This window comes from Anarhichas minor, unplaced genomic scaffold, assembly GCF_050575085.1.
Source record: "Anarhichas minor isolate MPS153535 unplaced genomic scaffold, ASM5057508v1 ptg000001l, whole genome shotgun sequence".
Classification (NCBI taxonomy): Eukaryota; Metazoa; Chordata; class Actinopteri; order Perciformes; family Anarhichadidae; genus Anarhichas; species Anarhichas minor.
The window spans coordinates 2,963,512-2,983,452 of record NW_027466447.1 but is presented as its reverse complement, the minus strand read 5'-3'; the positions used below and the strand labels follow the sequence as shown (position 1 = coordinate 2,983,452).

The 19,941-nt window shown below is 41.4% G+C and overlaps 1 protein-coding gene across 1 annotated transcript in view; it reads left to right on the top strand.

Moving 5' to 3' along the window:
- The window catches only part of arhgap29a (Rho GTPase activating protein 29a), a 31,793-nt gene extending 13,037 nt beyond the window's left edge, over nucleotides 1-18,756 (top strand). Inside the window, exons 2-22 of the mRNA XM_076099809.1 lie at nucleotides 416-559; nucleotides 3,570-3,666; nucleotides 4,454-4,526; nucleotides 5,041-5,101; nucleotides 5,542-5,688; nucleotides 7,117-7,181; nucleotides 7,288-7,398; nucleotides 7,507-7,587; nucleotides 8,538-8,726; nucleotides 9,543-9,680; nucleotides 9,843-10,033; nucleotides 11,755-11,924; nucleotides 12,693-12,821; nucleotides 14,047-14,145; nucleotides 14,267-14,430; nucleotides 15,269-15,457; nucleotides 15,991-16,128; nucleotides 16,455-16,690; nucleotides 16,894-17,197; nucleotides 17,335-17,443; nucleotides 17,578-18,756. Of these exons, the coding sequence (XP_075955924.1) occupies nucleotides 416-559; nucleotides 3,570-3,666; nucleotides 4,454-4,526; nucleotides 5,041-5,101; nucleotides 5,542-5,688; nucleotides 7,117-7,181; nucleotides 7,288-7,398; nucleotides 7,507-7,587; nucleotides 8,538-8,726; nucleotides 9,543-9,680; nucleotides 9,843-10,033; nucleotides 11,755-11,924; nucleotides 12,693-12,821; nucleotides 14,047-14,145; nucleotides 14,267-14,430; nucleotides 15,269-15,457; nucleotides 15,991-16,128; nucleotides 16,455-16,690; nucleotides 16,894-17,197; nucleotides 17,335-17,443; nucleotides 17,578-18,530 (3,788 nt within the window). The 3' untranslated portion in view covers nucleotides 18,531-18,756. The remainder of the gene's footprint in view (nucleotides 1-415; nucleotides 560-3,569; nucleotides 3,667-4,453; nucleotides 4,527-5,040; nucleotides 5,102-5,541; nucleotides 5,689-7,116; nucleotides 7,182-7,287; nucleotides 7,399-7,506; nucleotides 7,588-8,537; nucleotides 8,727-9,542; nucleotides 9,681-9,842; nucleotides 10,034-11,754; nucleotides 11,925-12,692; nucleotides 12,822-14,046; nucleotides 14,146-14,266; nucleotides 14,431-15,268; nucleotides 15,458-15,990; nucleotides 16,129-16,454; nucleotides 16,691-16,893; nucleotides 17,198-17,334; nucleotides 17,444-17,577) is intronic.
- The last annotated feature ends 1,185 nt before the right edge of the window (nucleotides 18,757-19,941 follow it).

Sequence of the window (19,941 nt, the reverse complement as noted above, 5' to 3'; positions counted from 1 at the left end):
CATAGCACATGAGTCATTGTTAAGCCTCAATGTTGAAATACGGTACAAGTCCCATCATTTTTCAGACTGAAGACACAATTCATGGCAGGAAATAGTACATTGAAAGACCATTTACGCTCCATGTTCTATAGCATAACAAACTTGGCCAATTGCTCAATGACGTGTAGCAGAGAAACACTGGGCGACACTGATCTCTTATCATCTCATGGGTCGAAGGTTAACCAGGCTGATGGATAATGATGTAGTAGCTGTCAATGATATTTCAGTGGACACTGTCAGACAATGTTTTTACTGTCTTCACCAATTCCATCATGTTAAATGGGTAATTGACAGCCCCACTGTGCTTATTACAAGATAGACTGAATGTGACGTATACATTAACTGTTACGCTAAAAGTGTCTTTATAACTTTCCAGAGCACCAGGACTGCCTCCATCAGGCGGCGCACGAGCGTCTCGGGGAGCTGCTGCGAGTTCTGAAGTCCATAATCGGCAAACACCAGAGCCTCAACTCGGTGGACATCCTCAGTACAGCTGGAACAGTCATCGCCACGGTCAAAGGTGAGCTATGAACACCAGATCTCCCTTAAAAACACACACACATAACTCACAGCTTTCCTGTGAAACATACCAACCACTCCTCCACTCTTCCTTCGGCCTGTTTTCTGTCTCTGCTTATCTAATCCCCCCTTCTCTCATGGCAGTTTTCTCTCCTGGACATTCACGATTGCCATGTCCTCTCTCTCACACTGTCTTCCCAAGTCTTACAAAGAACTTCCCAGGGAATGTTTCTGAATAGTTTTCCTATAGCTTCAAAGCAATGCAGCCCCTCAGAAGTCACTCAAGTGCTTAGAATGCAGCAGCATGCATTTCAAACCCCATATAGAGAGTAAGAAAATAATATCTGGGAGTAAGATACCTCACTGAGGAGGCAGGGAGAAGCGGGTGTCCTTTGTGCTTTGTCTGCCAGTCCAGAGGGAACTACAGCGAGGAATCCTATTCAATCTCATTCTCTGAGATTATGATCTGGCGTGCAGGTCAATTCTTAACTTGGCCGCCACACAAGACTCCCCCGAGTGTACCTCGTCTCAATTTGCATTGCAAAGAAGGGCATAAAGAGGCTTTTTGAAGAGCTTTCACTTAATGGGGAATGGTGACATGTTGAAGTGAACAAAGCCTGAAGAGGCTCTGTGTATGAATGACGCTCACCTTAGCTGAAATATTTGGAGTATGTCCACACACACATGGGTGTGTGCAGGCATGTGTGCCATAAACAACTATTATGTGCACGCAAGTCACATTTTGCAGTACCGTGACTATTTGTGTGCCATTTAAATATGTTGATGCACAAGAGTATGACCTTTTCAATAACGAAGCCTTAGAATTGACAGCTTAATAGGCGTTCTGTAAAGGCTTTTGATTTCGGCTCTTTGATATCGAATTAATTAAGTAGAGTAAAATTTTCAGCTGTTTTTCAAACTTGTCATATTAATAGCAACTGGTTTAAGGGCACAGGTGTTGAGTGTTATAATTGAACAAGTGCTTATGGTAAACAGCCAATATTGCTAACAGGTTTAACAGTTACACTATCTGTAATCATGTGGTCTTTTCATAATTCTGTGCAGTGAAGCGTGCTATGACGTCTTTTCTGCCACTAGGTGGCCTGAACCGCTCATTCCTTGACCCTCACACAGGGACAAGGTGATATCAGATGTACGCGCCAATATTTTTCACAGCCAAATCTCAACACTGCAGGTGTTAGACAACGTGTTGATGTATAATGATATGTCTCTATTCATGGAGGTGTGTCATGTGATCAGCAGGCTGTGTTTCTAACATTAAAATCACATCACAACCAGGTGATTTTACATATAATAGAATCCTGTGATTTAGTTTTTTTTCCAGTGGAGTATGGATTGCATTTCTACTTCATCACATTCCAAGGTGCACCTCAACACAAGAGGAAGTTTTATCACTTCCTCCATCCTGTGACACTTCATATCCAGTCCCATGCCCAAGTTGCTGCACATTCACATTAGTCTGCATTGGAGGAGAATTTCCTCCTGGACCTGAATTCCGCGTAGGACTTTGCAGCTGACGAGCGTTTTCGAGAGTGTTGTGCTTTTCCACTGAAACAATACCATTTTTCCCCGATGATGTAACTTCCACGTTTGGACCACTGGTTGGGGCCTGAGCATTGTATTCCAGCAAGCCTCAGGATGTCCTGTTGGGGGTAGGGGTTGGGCAGAAGAGGAGGAGATGTAACCGCACAAGAGAGTTGTGTGCTTTGAATGGTGGTGGCTACCGTAGCTGGGGGCCCCATGGACACTGGACCTCCTTTTTGGATCCTTTTTGCACCCTTCCGACATAATCCTAACACTTCCTGTGCCTCTGAGTGAAGAATTTATACATTGGATTTATTTCTGTCGAGTGCTCCTTTTGATGGATAGAGGAACAGCCAACTTTTGGATTCCCGTAAAGAAAAATAACTTGTTTGGTGGCGTGTTTAAAGTGTTTGGACAGAAAAATCACCTGGAAGTATTGGTTACTGTTATGATCAAGGCGTCTTGTTTCTGTTAAACAGGACAAATGCTGAAGAAAGTTTTGAGGTGGGTAATTGGTAGTTTTGTCATTTGTAGCACAGTATAAAACTCTTTCCGAAAGACTTGGATTCGATGCGTTTAGGCTACTGAGGAAGCATCTTAGCGTTCGATAGGTGTTGGTAGGGAGGTGCTCTTCAACTTTCAAGGACTCTGCTAAAGAGTGAAGGTTTTAAGCGCTGATGCTGTTGGGAGCAGTCTTCCTTAGATATTTGAGAAACGATTCAAGATAAGTTGGAGGTGGACTCGTCCCAGCTTGAGGTTTCTCAACTGATTCCTTTTTTCTGCCTCCGTTACAAAGACAAGATACTTTCCAAACGGGTCAAAGCTAAGCTAACCGAAGACAGCTGGTTTTCTATTTAAAATGTCTACTCTGTGGGTCTTTGAACTCTAGAAATCTCCATTGTTCTATTGGAAAGGAAAGGCTGAGGAAATCATGGAGGCAGCAGAGTGGTCAGTGACATCACTGATTTATTGCTCGGTGTTTGGACGCATTTTCTGAGCATCTCTCTCCCAGTTTATTTTCTCTCTGCTCAGTCAGGACAGGAAGTTTATTGTGAAGACTGATTACAGCCGTATTTACACTGCTGTTTTCCCCCCATTCTGTCTTCAGTCATCACTGTGTTTAGACTTACAGCAGGAAACTACTGCCTCTCCCGATTACAGCTGAATATATACACTTGCCTATCTTTGCTTATCTTTTCTGAATTAAGGCACAAGTTGTTTTTGGAATGTCTCTGAGGGATTTTCAATTTTAAAATGTCTGTACATTTGAGATATGGAGATCTTAGCATGATTTGAAGAACATATTTGTATTGACTCCATACTACGTCATGTACAGGTTGTTGAGTCATGAAACATGAGATTCATACCTGCAACACAGCTTTATCAGAGGTGCCAGTGCAAGATGTCTTCTGAATGTATGGTTCAGGTTTCCACCTGCTCAACCCTACTTATTCACTATTTGACAGGGGTGAATTTTAAGGAGGTGAACGAGGAGAACAAACGGAAGCTTTTCGGAGAGATCTACGCTGCTATTGACACATTGGCGTTCACCTTTGGCAATGTGTAAGTATTATGTCATAACTGGGATTGCAATTACTATTACTTACTTCACTTCTGTGGGCTTTCTTATGCAATCAAACTGCAGACAAGTTGTACTTTTATTCTTAATGTTCCAAATGTATTTGTTCCCTCTCAATTATGGAATTGCATTATTAATTTAGGTAACTTTGCATTCATATAGCTTATTGTAAACAATCCAGAGCAAGGCAGTAAACGGGTTACATAAAAGCACAAATATTTAATACACAATAGTCACAACATTTTTTTTTTTTAGAGATATAGAGAACATTGAAAATAGAACTGAGCCTTAATATGGCCGTTAATGAATGAACTAAAAATATTTCTGTGTAAATACCAGGCTAATGAATATCTTACATGTTTCTTCATTTCAGAATTAAAGTGGCACTCCAACGATTTTACACATTACGCTTTTCAAAGTTAAAATAACCCTCATGTCATTTCGGATTGGGATAAAGCTTTACATTTTTAAACAGAAATCTTTTGAAAATGCAGGGAAGGTCTAAAGAAAGATGCTATTGAGTGGCATTATGGGCACTGTAGGATCCCATGTTTTTGGGGGCTTATGCTAGAGACAGCATATCTCAGCCTCTGCCGAATCTATTTAGACCATTTTTAACCTCTCTTATGTGAGTCCATCTACTTTATCGAAGATCAATGGAGTCCACCTTTAAACTAAAACATAAACGGATTTCTGGAAATCTTTTCGTTTAATCAATTTCATACTTTCTCAACTCATAAAGTTTATTGATTTGTGTCTGTTTTCCTTCAGAGTGTCTGACTTCCTTATGGGAGATGTAGAGAATGGATCGGTGTTGGGGCTCCCCCTAACTAAAAGAAGCAGGGTAAGAAAAGTACAATATATGTTGTGTAGTTCTGTCCATCACCCACAAACGGTCTACTAATTCAGCACAAGTGAGGTATCAAATTGTCACTAACCACCCACCAGAACTCTACGTGGTATCCCAACTCAAAGGCTGATAATAGTATATTCATATTGGCTTCATACTTAAACATACGTTTATTGTTTGTTCATTCAATATCCCATGAACTCCAGGATGTGGCCTACTGCCCCTGAACTGTCAAGCGAAATATCTGAAAAATGAGCTGGCAGAGTTCAGAGTTTAGGGGTTAAGTGAACGCTTGCTGGCTGACGCATGTTTCCAAAATGGTCTAGCTGGAAATGATGAATTGATGCTTTGAATTGTTGTTTTCCTGTTGTAGGTTTCATAACATCTCTAAGGAGAGGTCATTGTTCTGATAAGAGTTGTTTAAAGTATGTTAGCAGAGCGTATCGTGCTTTGAGTAGGAAATGAATCCTCCTCATTGTTGATTGATTTTTATCCGTCTTCTTTTCAGTCTTTTGAGAATCTCTCTGCGGAATCTGGAGGATCCGGCCCTGAGAAAGATGATCCGCCAGGTAAGACAGATCTCTATAACACACGGCTTCTGTACTCTGGCACTGCTCTACCAAAGTGTTGGGCGGGGGAGGGAGGGGGGGGAAGAATGTAATCCTGGCAAATGAAATTCGTTGATCTACTGTTTCTGCTTCATCATTCTGTGTTGTTTGGGCTGTTTCACTTTCACTGAAGTGTTGTGGGTTTATCTGGGGTAAGAGCACAATTAACTCTCAAGTCTTAATTTCCAGCCACCTCAATCACTTATTAATACATCCAGCAGTCAGTGTCCTGTCAGCATTAATTATCCTCAAATGGTATTAGCTCATATGACGCTCACCCAAGGTGACTCGCTGACACGGATGCAGCAGTGGTGACAGTTGCATGAGCGGTGGTCACTGACCGTCATGCTAAAGCCCAGATTTTACAACATCCTTGGTGGGGGTCGCTGTGGTTTTCACAGGGCCGTCACAGCCGGTTCGGGCAGAGGAGGTGGACAGGACGCTGCAGCGGCAGGACAGCGGGGTGGAGTCGGCGCTGCTCTACGCCAAGGCCTGGTCCAAGTACACCAAAGAGCTGCTGGCGTGGGTGGAGAAGCGTCTCAGCATGGGTGAGTTGGGGCACAGCATTTCTGACATGTAAGGGAGGCAACAGTGAAGTAGCGGCTATCATGTGTTGGTATCATGGACCATGTACTTAACTTTAGTACGTCATTATATAAGTCTGGGTAGTCACGTCAGGGAATCTTTACGAGATGTTTTCATGTGTAGGTCATGCACAACAGCTTAAACACTACAGTAAAAGTAATAAGAGGTTTCTCATTGTTGGGACTAATTCAAAAGATTCAAACAACAATTTTTTTTAATGATCCATTACAGATGTGTTTTTAGACTTAAAAACATCCTTCTAGTTTCAAACTGCAAGTACAGCATTCTGCACCGTGAAGCTCAAACATCCAAGTGACGGAACAATAAGCAAAGCACATCTTTGTCCTTTAAGTTTGGAGTTGTTTTTACCGGCAGTTCAGTAATGAAACCCACTTTTGGATTTATCTAAAATATTAAAATGTTCTTATTCTTTTTAAGCTTTGTTCAATTTCCGAGACGATTACTTTTCAGCTGTTTTTGGTTCATTTGTTCAGTTAGTCGCGAGCATTGCTCATTGATTTTTTTCAAGAGGGGTTGCATGAGGCGCTTATCCATAATCGGTGTATTACTACCTACAGTAGGTGATTCACTAAAGTCACAAAATAACAAAAAACAACTAACCCATCGAGGCAGCGCTATACCAGCGTCTCCCGTGTTCTGTGAGGTGAAATTACTGTTTTTGTACCACCTTTGTCTGGTGGCTTTGAATAGACATAGATAGCGACTTATGTTCCCCGTCTGAAAGGGCTGTCTGCAAGGTAAAGGGGTGAAAATATTCTAATTATAACTTTGCTGCTACTCCTGAATACTTCTCCAAATTAGGGTTATGCCAACCGCAATCCACTATAGGCAATACACTGACGATGGATAAATACCTCATACAACCCCACTTCAAAAAAATCCCAACTATCCCTTTAAACTAGCCAGAGCCACAAATGTGAGGATTAATTAGGGGCCAACTTCCTGAGAAATGTTTCTCGATCACCTGAGCTGGACTTATCAAGTCTCAAGGTTGAGTGTGAAGTGTGAGGGCTTTTGTTCGGCTCTCCGGTTAATGAATGCCACAAAGCACTCAGTCAAGCCGTACAGAACATTTGTTATCGGGCAAACATACCTGTTGTTTGTTTGAAGACATCAACGTTGGTTAATGGTTTATGTACTGATTAATTATATAGATTTGTATCATGACTCCAGGACATTGTGTGCTTTAATCTGCAAATGCTTAAATCTTTTTCAGGTAGTCGTTTTTAAGGAAGCTCCACTAGTTGATACGATAACAGAACTTTAGCACACTGCAAATATATGCACACACATAAATGACCGTTTGTATGCCGGTAGAGAGTGCTGTATATGTTGGGAAATTCAACTAAACTCCTGTGGTCTATTTGCAGATATTGAGTGTGCAAAGAGTTACGCCAAAATGTCCGAATCTGCCAAGACGCTTGCAAGTCAACAGGTAAGTTTGATGATGCAGGTAATTTGACTTGCACCGGCATCACAGTTTTGCTGCCGCCTTCTCGCTGTCAGGGATTAACGTTTAGACTTTCTCCTTCTCATTTAAGGAATTCATGCCTTTTCGTGAGATCTACATGGCTGCCTTCAAAAATGACATTGAATACAGCCAGCTGGTACTTCACACTGCAGCAGTACTCCAAAGCAACAAATACATGCAGGTAATCCAGCAAAGTAAAATCCAGCTGCATTTCTGAACGGGCACTTGTTGGGGTTGTATAATGGAAACAAGAGGACAGACTGACTGTGTGTGGTGTCTTTCTTTCCAGCCTCTCCTGGCCAGAAAGAATGAGCTGGACAAACTACGAAAAGAGGTCAAGGAGCAGTGGCAGAGAGGGCAAAAGAAAATGGTAAGTCGATTGCCATGAAGGCTTTATTCTCTAGAGGGCCACACACAGAATCTTTCCCTGACCCGGGGGCTCGGTCCAAGGTAGCTCTTGAAATGCCTGAACCTAACATATGCAATGCAAGCAAAAGCTTTTGGTTTGCCCTATAGTCCTGCAGCCTGCCAGACAATCATTCCATTCCACATATGACAGAATAAGCATCATTAACTAAGCTAATAACACTCGGCAATTGTAAATGATTAGTGTTTAACTAATTCAATTAAATTAAACATTTAATTACCGTATTTTCCGCACTATAAAGCGCACCGGATTATAAGGCGCACCTTCAATGAATGGCCTATTTTAGAACTGTTTTTATATATAGGGCGCACCGGATTATAAGGCGCATAGAATAGAATAGAATAGCGTCGTAAGCGTGTCTCGTGAAAGGTGCCATTTTGGGGTCTTTATACACACAAGTGGTGTTGGACTAGGAGTAAGCACAGTACCGGTGTTTACCGCGGTGCGGCTTTGTAGTTTACCAGTCGTACTGAAACATTTTGACAAAGCGCCGTGTACAACCAGTATGGATCAACCAATTAACCAATTGATCCATATATAAGGCGCTCCGGATTACAAGGCGCACTGTCGTTTTTTGAGAAAATTAAAGGCTTTTAAGTGCGCCTTATAGTGCGGAAAATACGGTAGTTAAGCGCCCACACTTGTCATTACAAAATAAAACCAATCATTGAACTATTATTGCGTACTGTATGTAATACTGTATACATTTCAATGGTTCTGGATAACATTGAACTGTTTCAATGGTTAAGTAATTATTACAGATTATTATTAATTGTATTTTTGTTAGCATTGTTGGACTAGTAGTGGATTTTGTTTTATTGGACGTATCCAGAGGCAGCGATATAGTTCTGTTTGTCCATCTGTGTTTTAACTTAATATGTGTGTGTCGCCAGAACGAGGCAGACGGTGCTCTGAAGAAGGCGCGGCTGCTGCAGGTCCAGCGGCAGGAGGAGTATGAGAAGGCCAAGGTGTCCACCAGCCGCCTTGAGGAGGAACAGATCGGAGGAGGAGGAGGAGGAGGAGCAGCGGCGGTCAAACAGCTAGAGAAGAGGCGCAGGCTGGAGGAGGAGGCCCAGCAGAAGGTACAGCACCTCTCCCTGCTTGCCCGGTGGCCCTGTTAATGTCGTACATTGTAGATTTCTAATGGCCCTTGAGTTAATCTTATAGGCTTCTTTAAAAATGTTGTTTCTGAATGACATTTTTGTTTGTTGAAGTTTGTTTTAATGATATGATTAGACCTAAGTAGCATTGTTTGGCATTTCAAAAGTCCATTTTACTCAGAAGCATAGTGATGTGGCCGGTAGAGCTGCTAACAACAACTTGACAGAAACTAAACACACAAAATAGGAACCCAAGTACTACTCACACATTCATGTTTTGCTGTTCTTTGTTGAAATGTATTTGACATTGAAAGTACAGAGAGACAGAAAAAGGTGGAAAGTCATAACAAGGATTCTGGGCCAAGCTCCAACATTTAATGCCATTGCCACAAATCAGGCTCCCCAGACCACAGAGACAATCCCAGTTGCACTAGTCAATTACATAATGTCAATTAAACTGTTGCTAGCCAGGTCAGAGTTTATACAAGCTGTTGCATTCGTTATGACCTCATTATCAGCTCTCAGTTTTCCGTTTTTTGACGACAAAGAACAAAACAGACATTGGAGTGTAGACAAATGGATCTGTCTGGTCAGCAAACTATCGGACTTAAAGGAATTGTTCTCCTGTGACACTAAAGATAGAAGTTCATTCTCAAGATCTTTAGTCATTTATTTGTTTCATCAACTTTAGACCATGTGACTTACAGCAGTTGGAACTAAACTGGCTCAAGTCAAATCATATTAATGTGATCAGTCATAGAGTTGAGAATTTACTGATTTGTCTCCTTTCTGTTGAAGGCTGATGAGGCCAGGGAGCACTGCAAAGCATGTCAGATTGATGTTGGGGACAAGAGAGTCGATCTGGCCAACACCAAGAGTGAGATCATCACTCAGATCCGAGAGATGGTCTCCCAGTGCGACCTCACCCTCAAGGCCGTAAGTTCCGATTTGTTTACTGAAAATGTTTGTCATAAATGTTGTTTTTAAAATTTTAGACCAACTTGAATAACAGAAATGACATACTTAATCTTGGACAGACTAAGGAGGTGGCACTCAATACCTTAGGCACAGGTTAATGTTGCATGGTCCTTGTTTCAGATGACGGTCAATTGGTTCCAGCTCCAGCAGGCGCAGGTTGTGTCCCTTCCTGTCAACCACCAGAGTCTGTGTGAAAATGCCAAACTGTACGAGCCGGGCCAGTGCTACATTGACTTTGTCAGGGGTCAACCCACTGATGGGCCTCGCCTGGAGTCCCACTCGTTTGATTCTGCCGTCACACAAAGCACAGGGTGAGACATCAAGACGCTGCTGCAACACACGGGTTCAGTGGCTCGTGTTATCATTGTGGGGTTTACAGGCCATTTAAGCAGATACTAAACTCAAAGATTGTTTTTTTCCGTTCCTGAAAGTTAAACCGTGCAGTAAAATTAATCTTTCACTTTGAGAACGTATATGTGTAAACCTAATCACAGTCCATCATATTATAAAGTAGGTAGGTATACAATAATGAACATAACTGGAATATCAGATGCTTATAAGTAAGCCCTCTTAGTTATCAGTGTTTATATTTACTTTCTCTGATTATAAAGGAATTAGTTATTTGTGTAAGACAGATACATTGGTGGCTCACAGAGGGCGTAACAGTTTATTTCAATGTAATTTAATTAATTTGAAATGTTCTATCAATTTAAAAAGATTTTCAGTCATTTTTTTATATCAACAGCTTAAAGCTTGCATCTTAGGATTCTGTGGAAACATGGTAAACAAGTGGTTGTAGATACAGTCAAATAACTAACAGCCTGTGACACTGTAGCCCTGTAGGTGAGAGGTGGAGTGATTGAGTGAGAGAGCTTGTTTTGGAAAGCGTAAAACAATTGTGTTGGCCAGGGCTTCCTGCGGAAATGACTGCGGTCACGGGAGAGAGGAGCAGTGGACTTACCATCAGTTTGGCTTCAACTCTGTGACCACCTCTCGTTTTCAGTAGCTTTCAAGTTAAATACACAACGTTGTTTCTGACCACCATGGAAAACATGGTGGTCATTTTACATTTGGGTATTTTTCAGTACCCAGTTCTTGTGGTACGTGGTTAAAAATAGCAGTTTGTTTCTTTTTGAGTGAGTTGACACTGATTTGTGGTCTCTCTCTCTCTCGGTCTGTCTGTCTCACACACACACACACACACACACACACACACACACACACACACACACACACACACACACACACACAGACTGATGGAAATGAGAGACTGCTTTGTTCTTACATAGTTTTCTCCCCCCACCCCTCAACTCTGATCCCTCTGATCAAAAGAATTCAGCTTGGTTGAGAGGAAATGGAACTCAGACACACACACACACACACACACACACACATGCTCACATGCATCCACAGCATTGTTTTTCAAAAGGTTAATTATAGACCGCTGACCTACATACTCTATATTGTGAGAAACATTAGGATACTTTGGTAACAATGACTGGCCTGGATTGCACATCGGCCATTCACATGCCTATCAGCTAATCATCGTTAAACACACATTAACGGCTGTCTTTGGCAGTAAGGTGGGGCTGATCTCAGGATATCATCGTTATTCAGTGCTCTGTCCAGTACTGACGGAATTAGGAAATATACTCGGTGATTTGATCCCGCAGTATAGGAATTACAGATGCAGTTTTAATTTAAATTAGTCTAGAGAGGGATGTAATTGCAAGACAAGAATTCTAGACTGTATTATTGCTGGTCTTCAATGTGAATGCTGTGAAATGTCATATACTTTGACATAAAACAGTAAGAAATTTTATTAAATTTAATTGTACTTTTGTTTACTTTGTTCTGTTAAGTTGATGTATACGTTGTGTAAAGCCCTCTGTGACAAATGCATTTTATTCTATATTGTCCAAATTGACTTAACCTGTTTTATATAAATGATTATAGTTAGTATTATTCCATGTAGAATGTCTCAAAGAATATAGTTAAATAATTATTTTCATTCCATCATTTTCCTCCCAAGGATGCTATTCAACAAGCGCTTGCTAAGTGGCAGCCACTCGTCCCACAGTAACCTGTCACAGGCATCTGTGACCTCTGACCTCCTCGGTGCAGATGACATGGAGAGTCCTATCACTGCCCAGCATGCCAAGATTGCCGAAAGGCACTCCAACAGTAGCATTGACATCCAAGGTACGCAGGTTTACATTTAGCCTAATAGCTCCTGTTCTTGTATAGTGTCTTGTAATCTTTTAAGCAAGTACCTGTTGTTTTAGTTTAGAGAGACCATTGAAGAACAGACAGAGATAATATCTTCTACATTGGCCAACATGTTGTGCAGCCATGTACAAGACTTTATGAGTAATGCTTTATGAGTAACTTGCAAACATTTTGAAATAGGAAGTGAAGTGTGAAGGTAACCAAAGCACTATACTGTGGCCAGTTTGCTTGTGTTGATATCTCCCTATGTTTTGTTTTTCTTGTCCATGCAAGTATCATTCTCCCCAGATCTTTTTAGGCAGTGCCTTTTACGCTAATAGTTGCATCAGTGGTTAATGGGCTCTTGACTTTTAGGCCAATTTTAAGTGAAAAGATAGCAGTTGTAAACTACTGACAATTGGCCATCACACTCTGGAGGCTTATTGGTCATTTAGGTGTTGTTTTAGAGATTCAACACTCCGATCAAATGAAAGAAATTGAGGAACTCTATGTAGGCCTGTAACCAGAAAACATAATCAATAAAAACAGAGATATGCACATTGCATACCCACTAAAACAAGTCCAGTTATGACTTATACTTCATTAAAGACAAATTTAAGTCATTTATTTGTACTAGAAACCAAGATTTCAGGAACATTTATGTTTTGTCTGCAATGAAGGAAGAAATGCAAAAGTTAAATTTTTACAACACGAGTGGGCTGTAATATTGCGTTTACAGCGTTTTAATTTGTCTTCATCCAGGACTCCGGATTCAGGCCTCGTTTCGTCCCTGGGCCTCGTCCAGCCAGGGTGGAGGTATGTGCAGCGACTCGGAAAGTGCTGGAGGGAGCAGTGAATCCCGGTCTATGGACTCACCCACTGCAAGCCCAGGTAGGGTTATTCAGGACGGCAGCTTTAATTTAAGAGTTACCCAAAGTTTACCTCAAACTGTCATTTTTGTCTACCTATAAGTTCAATTTAGCTTTTTTTAAATGACTAAAACTAGTATTTTTGTAATTTATTTTTGTTTATTAATTGATTATTGGATTATACACTATGTTGTAATAGGGGTTTGTTTTTCTTGATGGCTTATGAAGAGAATAATTATATAACTACATTGATCTTCTGCATACATCTTTACATGCTGTTACATTTGAGGTGACAGAAAAACACATTTACCGCCTAGTCAAGAAAGCCAAATCACTTGGTTTACCCCGGTTGTTGCACAACACCTATTTCTAAATCTTAAGGTAGTGTCGGCCTTGTGTCATTGCCAAAGACACCACACATTGCAGAACATAGACAAGATGGGCATTCCTCAGCGCTGACTGTCTGCAATTGCCCCTGGGGCTTGCAAACATTTCTTTTTCTATGAACTTGATGTTCATCCAACTTTGTTAGTATGTTATCTCAGAGTCAAGTGGCTTAGCAACTACTGACAATGGTGCCTCTTTGTTGAACAGTAAGCAACTCTGCTAGTCTACAACGCACGCAAACACATGAAATGGTAGTTTTGGTGCAGGTTGAGTTTTTTTTCAGTGTTTCCTCTGTTGCTGTGCAACAGTTCGTATGTGTCACAGACAGTTTAATGACCTTGTACAAATCTGCTTCCTAAAAATCAGGACGAGTTAGGTCTCCTCCAAGTGTTTGCAGAGGAGGTTTTCAACCAAATTAGTGTCTGTTCACATAGATTGTGTTCCCTTATCAGGTGGGCTTTTACAGCTGACACTTAAAGATACACAAATTCCACTGATTAAATATTAAATGAATAAATTAGCAATACATCAAGAATCCCTGATGGGCCTTCTTATTGGGCTCATTAGAAAATCAACCACATTATTCAAATGGAGCCTATTGGAAATGACTGACCAATCCATGGAGGTGTGAATCGCCAACCATCCCCTACTGGTAAATTGATTATCAACAACATGAAGTTGACCACGCCTTTTCTCTTGGCACTTTAAATTCAGGAAAGTTGTCCCAGTCCAGCTCTCAGGAGTTCTCACTCCCAGTCCCACCACTGCGCCGTAGACCACATGAGACAGAAACAAGTAGAATTGTCTTTATATAACAGTGGAGATGGTGACTTACTGGTGTGTCCTGCCTTACTGCTCAGGAGACTTCAAGAGGAGATTACCCAGAACCCCCTCCACCGGCACCATGTCGTCTGCTGATGACCTGGATGATAGAGAGCCTCCTTCACCCTCTGATAACGGTGAGTCAAACGGAAAACTGGAAACTTTCTCAGTGGGATTTAAATGTGTTCATACACTAAATACGAGAAGAAAGGAACTTGGCTTCTAATGAATTGTTCTTTCTCTCCCTCCACTCTGCAGGTTTGAGTGAAATGGCAATCGAAACAGCCAGCTCCCCAGGTCCCTTTAGAAACACCCAGATGTCCAAGGCGGCTCAAACCCACAAGCTGAGGAAGCTTCGAGCGCCATCCAAGTGTCGAGAGTGCGATGGCCTGGTGGTGTTTCATGGAGCAGAGTGTGAGGAGGTAACCTTGTTTTTTTTTTTTTCTTTTGGTTTTTGTTTTAGAACTAAGGGAACAAAACACCAACCATGAGCCCCTATTTGGACCGTCACTAAATGTAGTGAGTCATTCAGAGTATTTCAAGTTCAACATGAACATTGCCAAAGTTTCACAATGGCGTCTTTATCACTCATGGTGAGCAAAAATCAAACAAAAACAAAAGAGCAAGACCACCTCGTCCCTCATCAAAACTTATGAATAAAGGGAAACATTTGAAAGTGGCTACAGGCTCTCCTCAGAGACCAAATCCACCAACTGGTCTCAGTCGGGGTCGGGGCAGTGGAAACTGAAGACTTTTTGTTCCTTTTCGAAAGGGGTCGTCTCCATCTCCCCTGTGCCCCCCTGTTTATTTTAGATCCAGTTTCTTTCCATATTTACAAGATACACTGATGATACAAAAGACCATAACAGAACGGTTACTGGAAACGTCTTTTTTTTTAAAAATGGGTTATGTAATGGTGGTAGACACATTGACAAGACGTAAGAATATGGCTCTGCAGTTTTTTGGAATTCTTATGGCATTGGTTCAATTGGTTACCAGACATTAAGCTTTCCTTGTCTTCATTTTAAGGCGTAGTTCACAACGAAACTACTTTTGAGTGCACATCTTTGTACCCAAGCTATAAAGAGTAGATATGGTTGTGTAACTATTAACTTAAAACTTTATCCTGGTTTTATCCTATTGCTTTTGCTACTATAATGATCAAACTTCAGTTCCACCGTCTATTTTCATCTCTGCCAGTCAGCAGTGTGAAAAAGTCTTTCACTTTTATAACCAAGATACTTTTCAACATGTTTGCAGTGTTCCTTAGCCTGCCATAAGAAGTGTCTGGAAACCCTGGCCATCCAGTGCGGCCATAAGAAGCTCCAGGGGAAGCTCCATCTCTTCGGCATTGACTTCACTCAGGCAGCTAAGAACAGTCGGGACTGCATCCCCTTCATCATAAGGAAGTGTACATCAGAAATTGAGAACCGAGCTCTCAACCTAAAGGTAGTTTCAGTAAAATATGAGCGATAATAACGTGTGATGATGTTGTTCACTGTTAATATCCTGTTGTTAGGATGTTGCTTCTTCTAATGGTTTCTCTTTGGCTTCCCTGAAAAGGATACTGTGACAAATGTATTTAATGCAGTGGTTGGGCCGATAGAGGCTGCCAGTGTTAATGTCAATGATTATTATAATGTTTCAAGATGAATGTTGTTTTCTAAGGAATAATGACGTACTAGTTACATTTGCAAATCCTGGCACCAGATTGCTGTTTGCACCAAATGAATGCTAATGAGCTTCCTTGTTAAAACTGAAAATTCGTCCTCAATTCAAATTATTTTGTATAATTCTTTGACCCACATTGCATTCTTAAACCTGAAGTTTGCTCCCATTTGCTGTAAATCCATAAACTGAATAATGTACAGTGTATCGTATTAATAATAAGCCGCAGTGATAACCCAGTTGTGCCGTGGTGATCCTTAAAAATTTCATCTAATTTTCCTGCGTTGAATGACTTTTGTTTTTGTGCTGTGAAGGGTATCTACCGAGTGAATGGTGCCAAGTCTCGGGTAGAGAAACTTTGCCAGGCCTTTGAGAATGGAAAGGACCTGGTGGAGCTCTCCGAACTTTATCCCCACGACATCAGCAACGTACTCAAACTCTATCTGAGACAGGTGGGCTGCTTTTGAAAACTTATCCTTCGCATAATAAATATTGGGGTATTGTAAATTTACTTACACCCACAAAGAGGGTCATCCAAATGAGGATACGAGTTGGTTAAATGTGTGCTTTAGAACAAAACCACTGCAGTGGTGTTTATTTGTCTGTATTTATTTTTGGTACATAACTCCCCCTCTCATCCCCCAATTGCTTATCTCTTTTCTAATTCTGTCCCACTTGTCTATTTACTCAAATGATTCAATTGTCTCTGTTTATAATTAACTTCCTTGTTTCATTTATTTATCTGTTGTTTTTCTTCCTCTCATACTTTCCTCTGCAGCTTCCAGAGCCGCTCATCCTGTTCCGATATTATAACGACTTCATCGGCCTGGCCAAGGAAAGTCAGAGTATCATTGTGGAGGAACTGGAAGCTTTAAGACTCAGTCCCACCCCAGTGACCCCGGCCCAGGTCAGCGTGGACCTCAACCGGGTCCTCTTCAAGATCAAGGACCTACTGAGGCAGCTGCCACCAGTTCATTACAAGACACTGCAGTTCCTGATTGAGCATCTGCATCGGTACAGCAGCCTCAGTCAAATAACCCATAAATCACGTTTTTGATAAATGCATTTATTTAATCGGTCATTTTACAAGTAAGGATGTGAATTTTATGCTTAAAGATCTCAATATGTAATAAGCCATTCAATAGAGAAAAGATGACTTTGGACAGGTCAGGATTTAAAAAATATAATGTGAAAGCAATATCCCGTCCTCTCTCCAGGGTGACGGAGCAATCGGAGGAGAATAAGATGACAGCCAGCAACCTGGGTATCATCTTTGGCCCAACCCTGATCAAACCAAGGCAGGCGGACGCCGAAGTCTCCCTCTCCTCACTGGTGGACTACCCGTATCAGTCGCTCGTTGTTGAACTTCTGATCAGACACTACCAGATGATCTTTGACACCCCCCTCAGTCCACTGAGTCGCACCTCGCCTACAGAGGCTGACGCTCAACCCCGCCCCGCCCACCAGGAGAAGGAGCAGCAGCTGAGCAGGCACTCAAAGTCGCTGGGAGACATTAAGGAGGTAATTTGTTTTTGTGCGTGTAGCATGTTTCAACATCAATATCATATACAGCACATTTGTCAATTTGTCTTTAAACATTAAATGATAGATTAACGCTTTGTTTTCTGTCCTTATTCTTGTCTGTCTTACCATTACAGCAGAGCTCTAAGGTGTATAAGAGGCAATCCTCGATAATTCCTTCCTCCCACTTATTGTCTGAGGTTCAGAAGACCATGCCCCGCCTCAATGGAAGCGACTTTGAACCTGGTCAGTATTGTTACAAAGATAGGTAACCCAATAATTCTATTTTTTGACACTGGCTGCTGGATATTGTCTATATGTCCACAGCATTTTACTTGATATGTTAATGTTTAACCTATTGTTGATCTCTCTATTCAAAGTTGATGAAGTGGATTTTGAGGCCTTCAATGGGGTTTTGTCATCAGGCGTCCCAGAGGTCCCGAAACCTGGCCTCTGTCGTTCTCAGCATAGCGTCGTCGCCAGGGTCCAGCTTCGACACCCTCGCAACAAACTCTCCTCCCGGCCAGTGAGCCTGCCGGCTGAACGGATACTCAACCGAGGCCAAGTAGACGAGAATAACACGCGGAACAGCACCGACCAAGATGACAGGAAGGGAGGTAGTTTCGACCAATCCATTGAAGAGGTGGACGAAACTGAGAATACAAAATTGCGAGCGGGTACACATTACCGGGGTACGTTTATTGACACCCAGACGTTACGCAGAACTTGGGACAAACAGTACAAGCATGATGTTGCTTCCAGGACTGTCAGAATTGTCGCCAGTTCTCCCACAGAGAGTACAGCAGTGGATGCCAGCAACGTATCGCCTTCTGTACCCGTATCTTCATCATCTTTCTCCCTTGGAACTACTGGGAGCATTAGCACCATCTTCCCTAACAGGCCTTACACTGTTGCAGTGCGACCTAGCAGGACTTTAAGAAGGGAGGACAATGTAATCAAGTACAATCCTGCCGCAACAGCTTTCAGGGCTCCCAGAACTCTACAGCCCCCCCCAGGGACCTTCTACAAGCCCCCGTCGGGGAGCAAAGTTAAAGAGCTGCAGAACTGTGCATTAGCTAACAGTGCAGAGGAAGAAGATGAGGAGGAGGAGGAAGATGATGATGATGAGGAGGAGGAGGAGTTGGGGATTGAGATAGAGGTGTCTGTAGATGAGCCTCTTGAGGAAGACGATGAGGCCGAGCAGGGAGCCATGTCACAGTCTCCCAGCTCTAGCCCTGAGGAACTGAGCCCGGACCAGGCCAAACCAGTGTACCAGAGACTAAGGCCCAGGCGCCTCCAAGAGGTAGAACGTCGAGAGGCTCATTTTGTGTGAGTCATCAGAGATAAAAAAAAAAACACTGCTCCAACATGAACAATGTGTGCCATATTCTAATATACAAAGAGTAACAAACATCTGCAATTGACTTTGCAATTTCCAGATGCGCTTTGATGGTGGACACCGTTGGGACAATTAAATGTACCTTCGGTTCTCAACAGACAAGATGCACTTAAAATGCTGTATATTCTTTAACATGATTCACATATTTCATTTACCAATCCCTTGCCCAGTATACTCTGGCACCTGGTCAGAATATTTATTTTAAAAAAAATTTAAACTGTGCAATTACATTTTTATTTGAATATTTTGTACCAAGTCCTTACAGGCTCACTATGTATGTTTATATACCAAAAAAAAAAAAATCTATGTTTTTTATGAATTGTTACAATAGTGCATGTAGCCACAACACTGAAAAAAGGTTTGGTGCACTTATCAACACTCTTCCACAAATCTCTCTCTGAGTAATGTTTCTACCTACTTGGAGTCAGAATGTTTTTTGAACTGTTACATTTCGGTTGTAATTAATAATGTTGCAAATAGCTTGTGTATAAAGCAATATAATGACCTTTGTTAAATGCTGTACTGGGTATCTGCATTGACATTTGGTAATGTTATGAAGCACCAGTTGCAAAGGGTATACATCCACTTGTTTTTATACTGTTGAACTTGTATGGTGTCAACATACACTGATCTGAAAAGCTTTTAGAAATGCCACTGGATTGTATAATGGTATTATCGTTCTTATTTTGATATCACTTTTACATTTCTTAATAGCCAAAGCTGTTTTTTTCTTTTTACAACTGAATTAGTTTTATCAGTAACCTAAACCTTACAGCTTCTCTGTAACAGGAAGTGCATCATTTATTTAAATGGTATCTGTTTTTCATGGTAATGTACAAGGTTGACAGAATGTTGAAAGGTTCAGTGTAAAAAAATAAAAAAAAAAGCAGGTACACGAAACACCCTTTTGTAACTTATTAAAATATATCTGAAAAATTCCATGATAGTCTGTCTTTTTCCTTCAGAAATGTAAAATTTGCAGCAATTTTTTTTAACCAAGAAGAATTAATTCCATGATTACTCGAAGTTAGGCAATCGTATTGTATGTTATACAGTAAACTGATTGATTTACCAAGCCGCATGGCAGCCTGTGGATCTAGAGAGATGCTAATATTTGTTAAATTACAATTAAAAGTTGCATATTAATTGTTTACCAGTTGGGGGATTATTATTAACAAGTGGGATTATGCAGTATAACGTAGGCCAGGTGGTTAGGTCATGTAGGCCTCTGCTAATACTCTCATCTGCTTGTAGTCTCCCAGCACTGAGAGAGAAGATTAAAATCAATCTGCTTAACTATTCACAAGGTCTAGATTCTAGGTGTGTAGCAACCCTAAGGAGCACT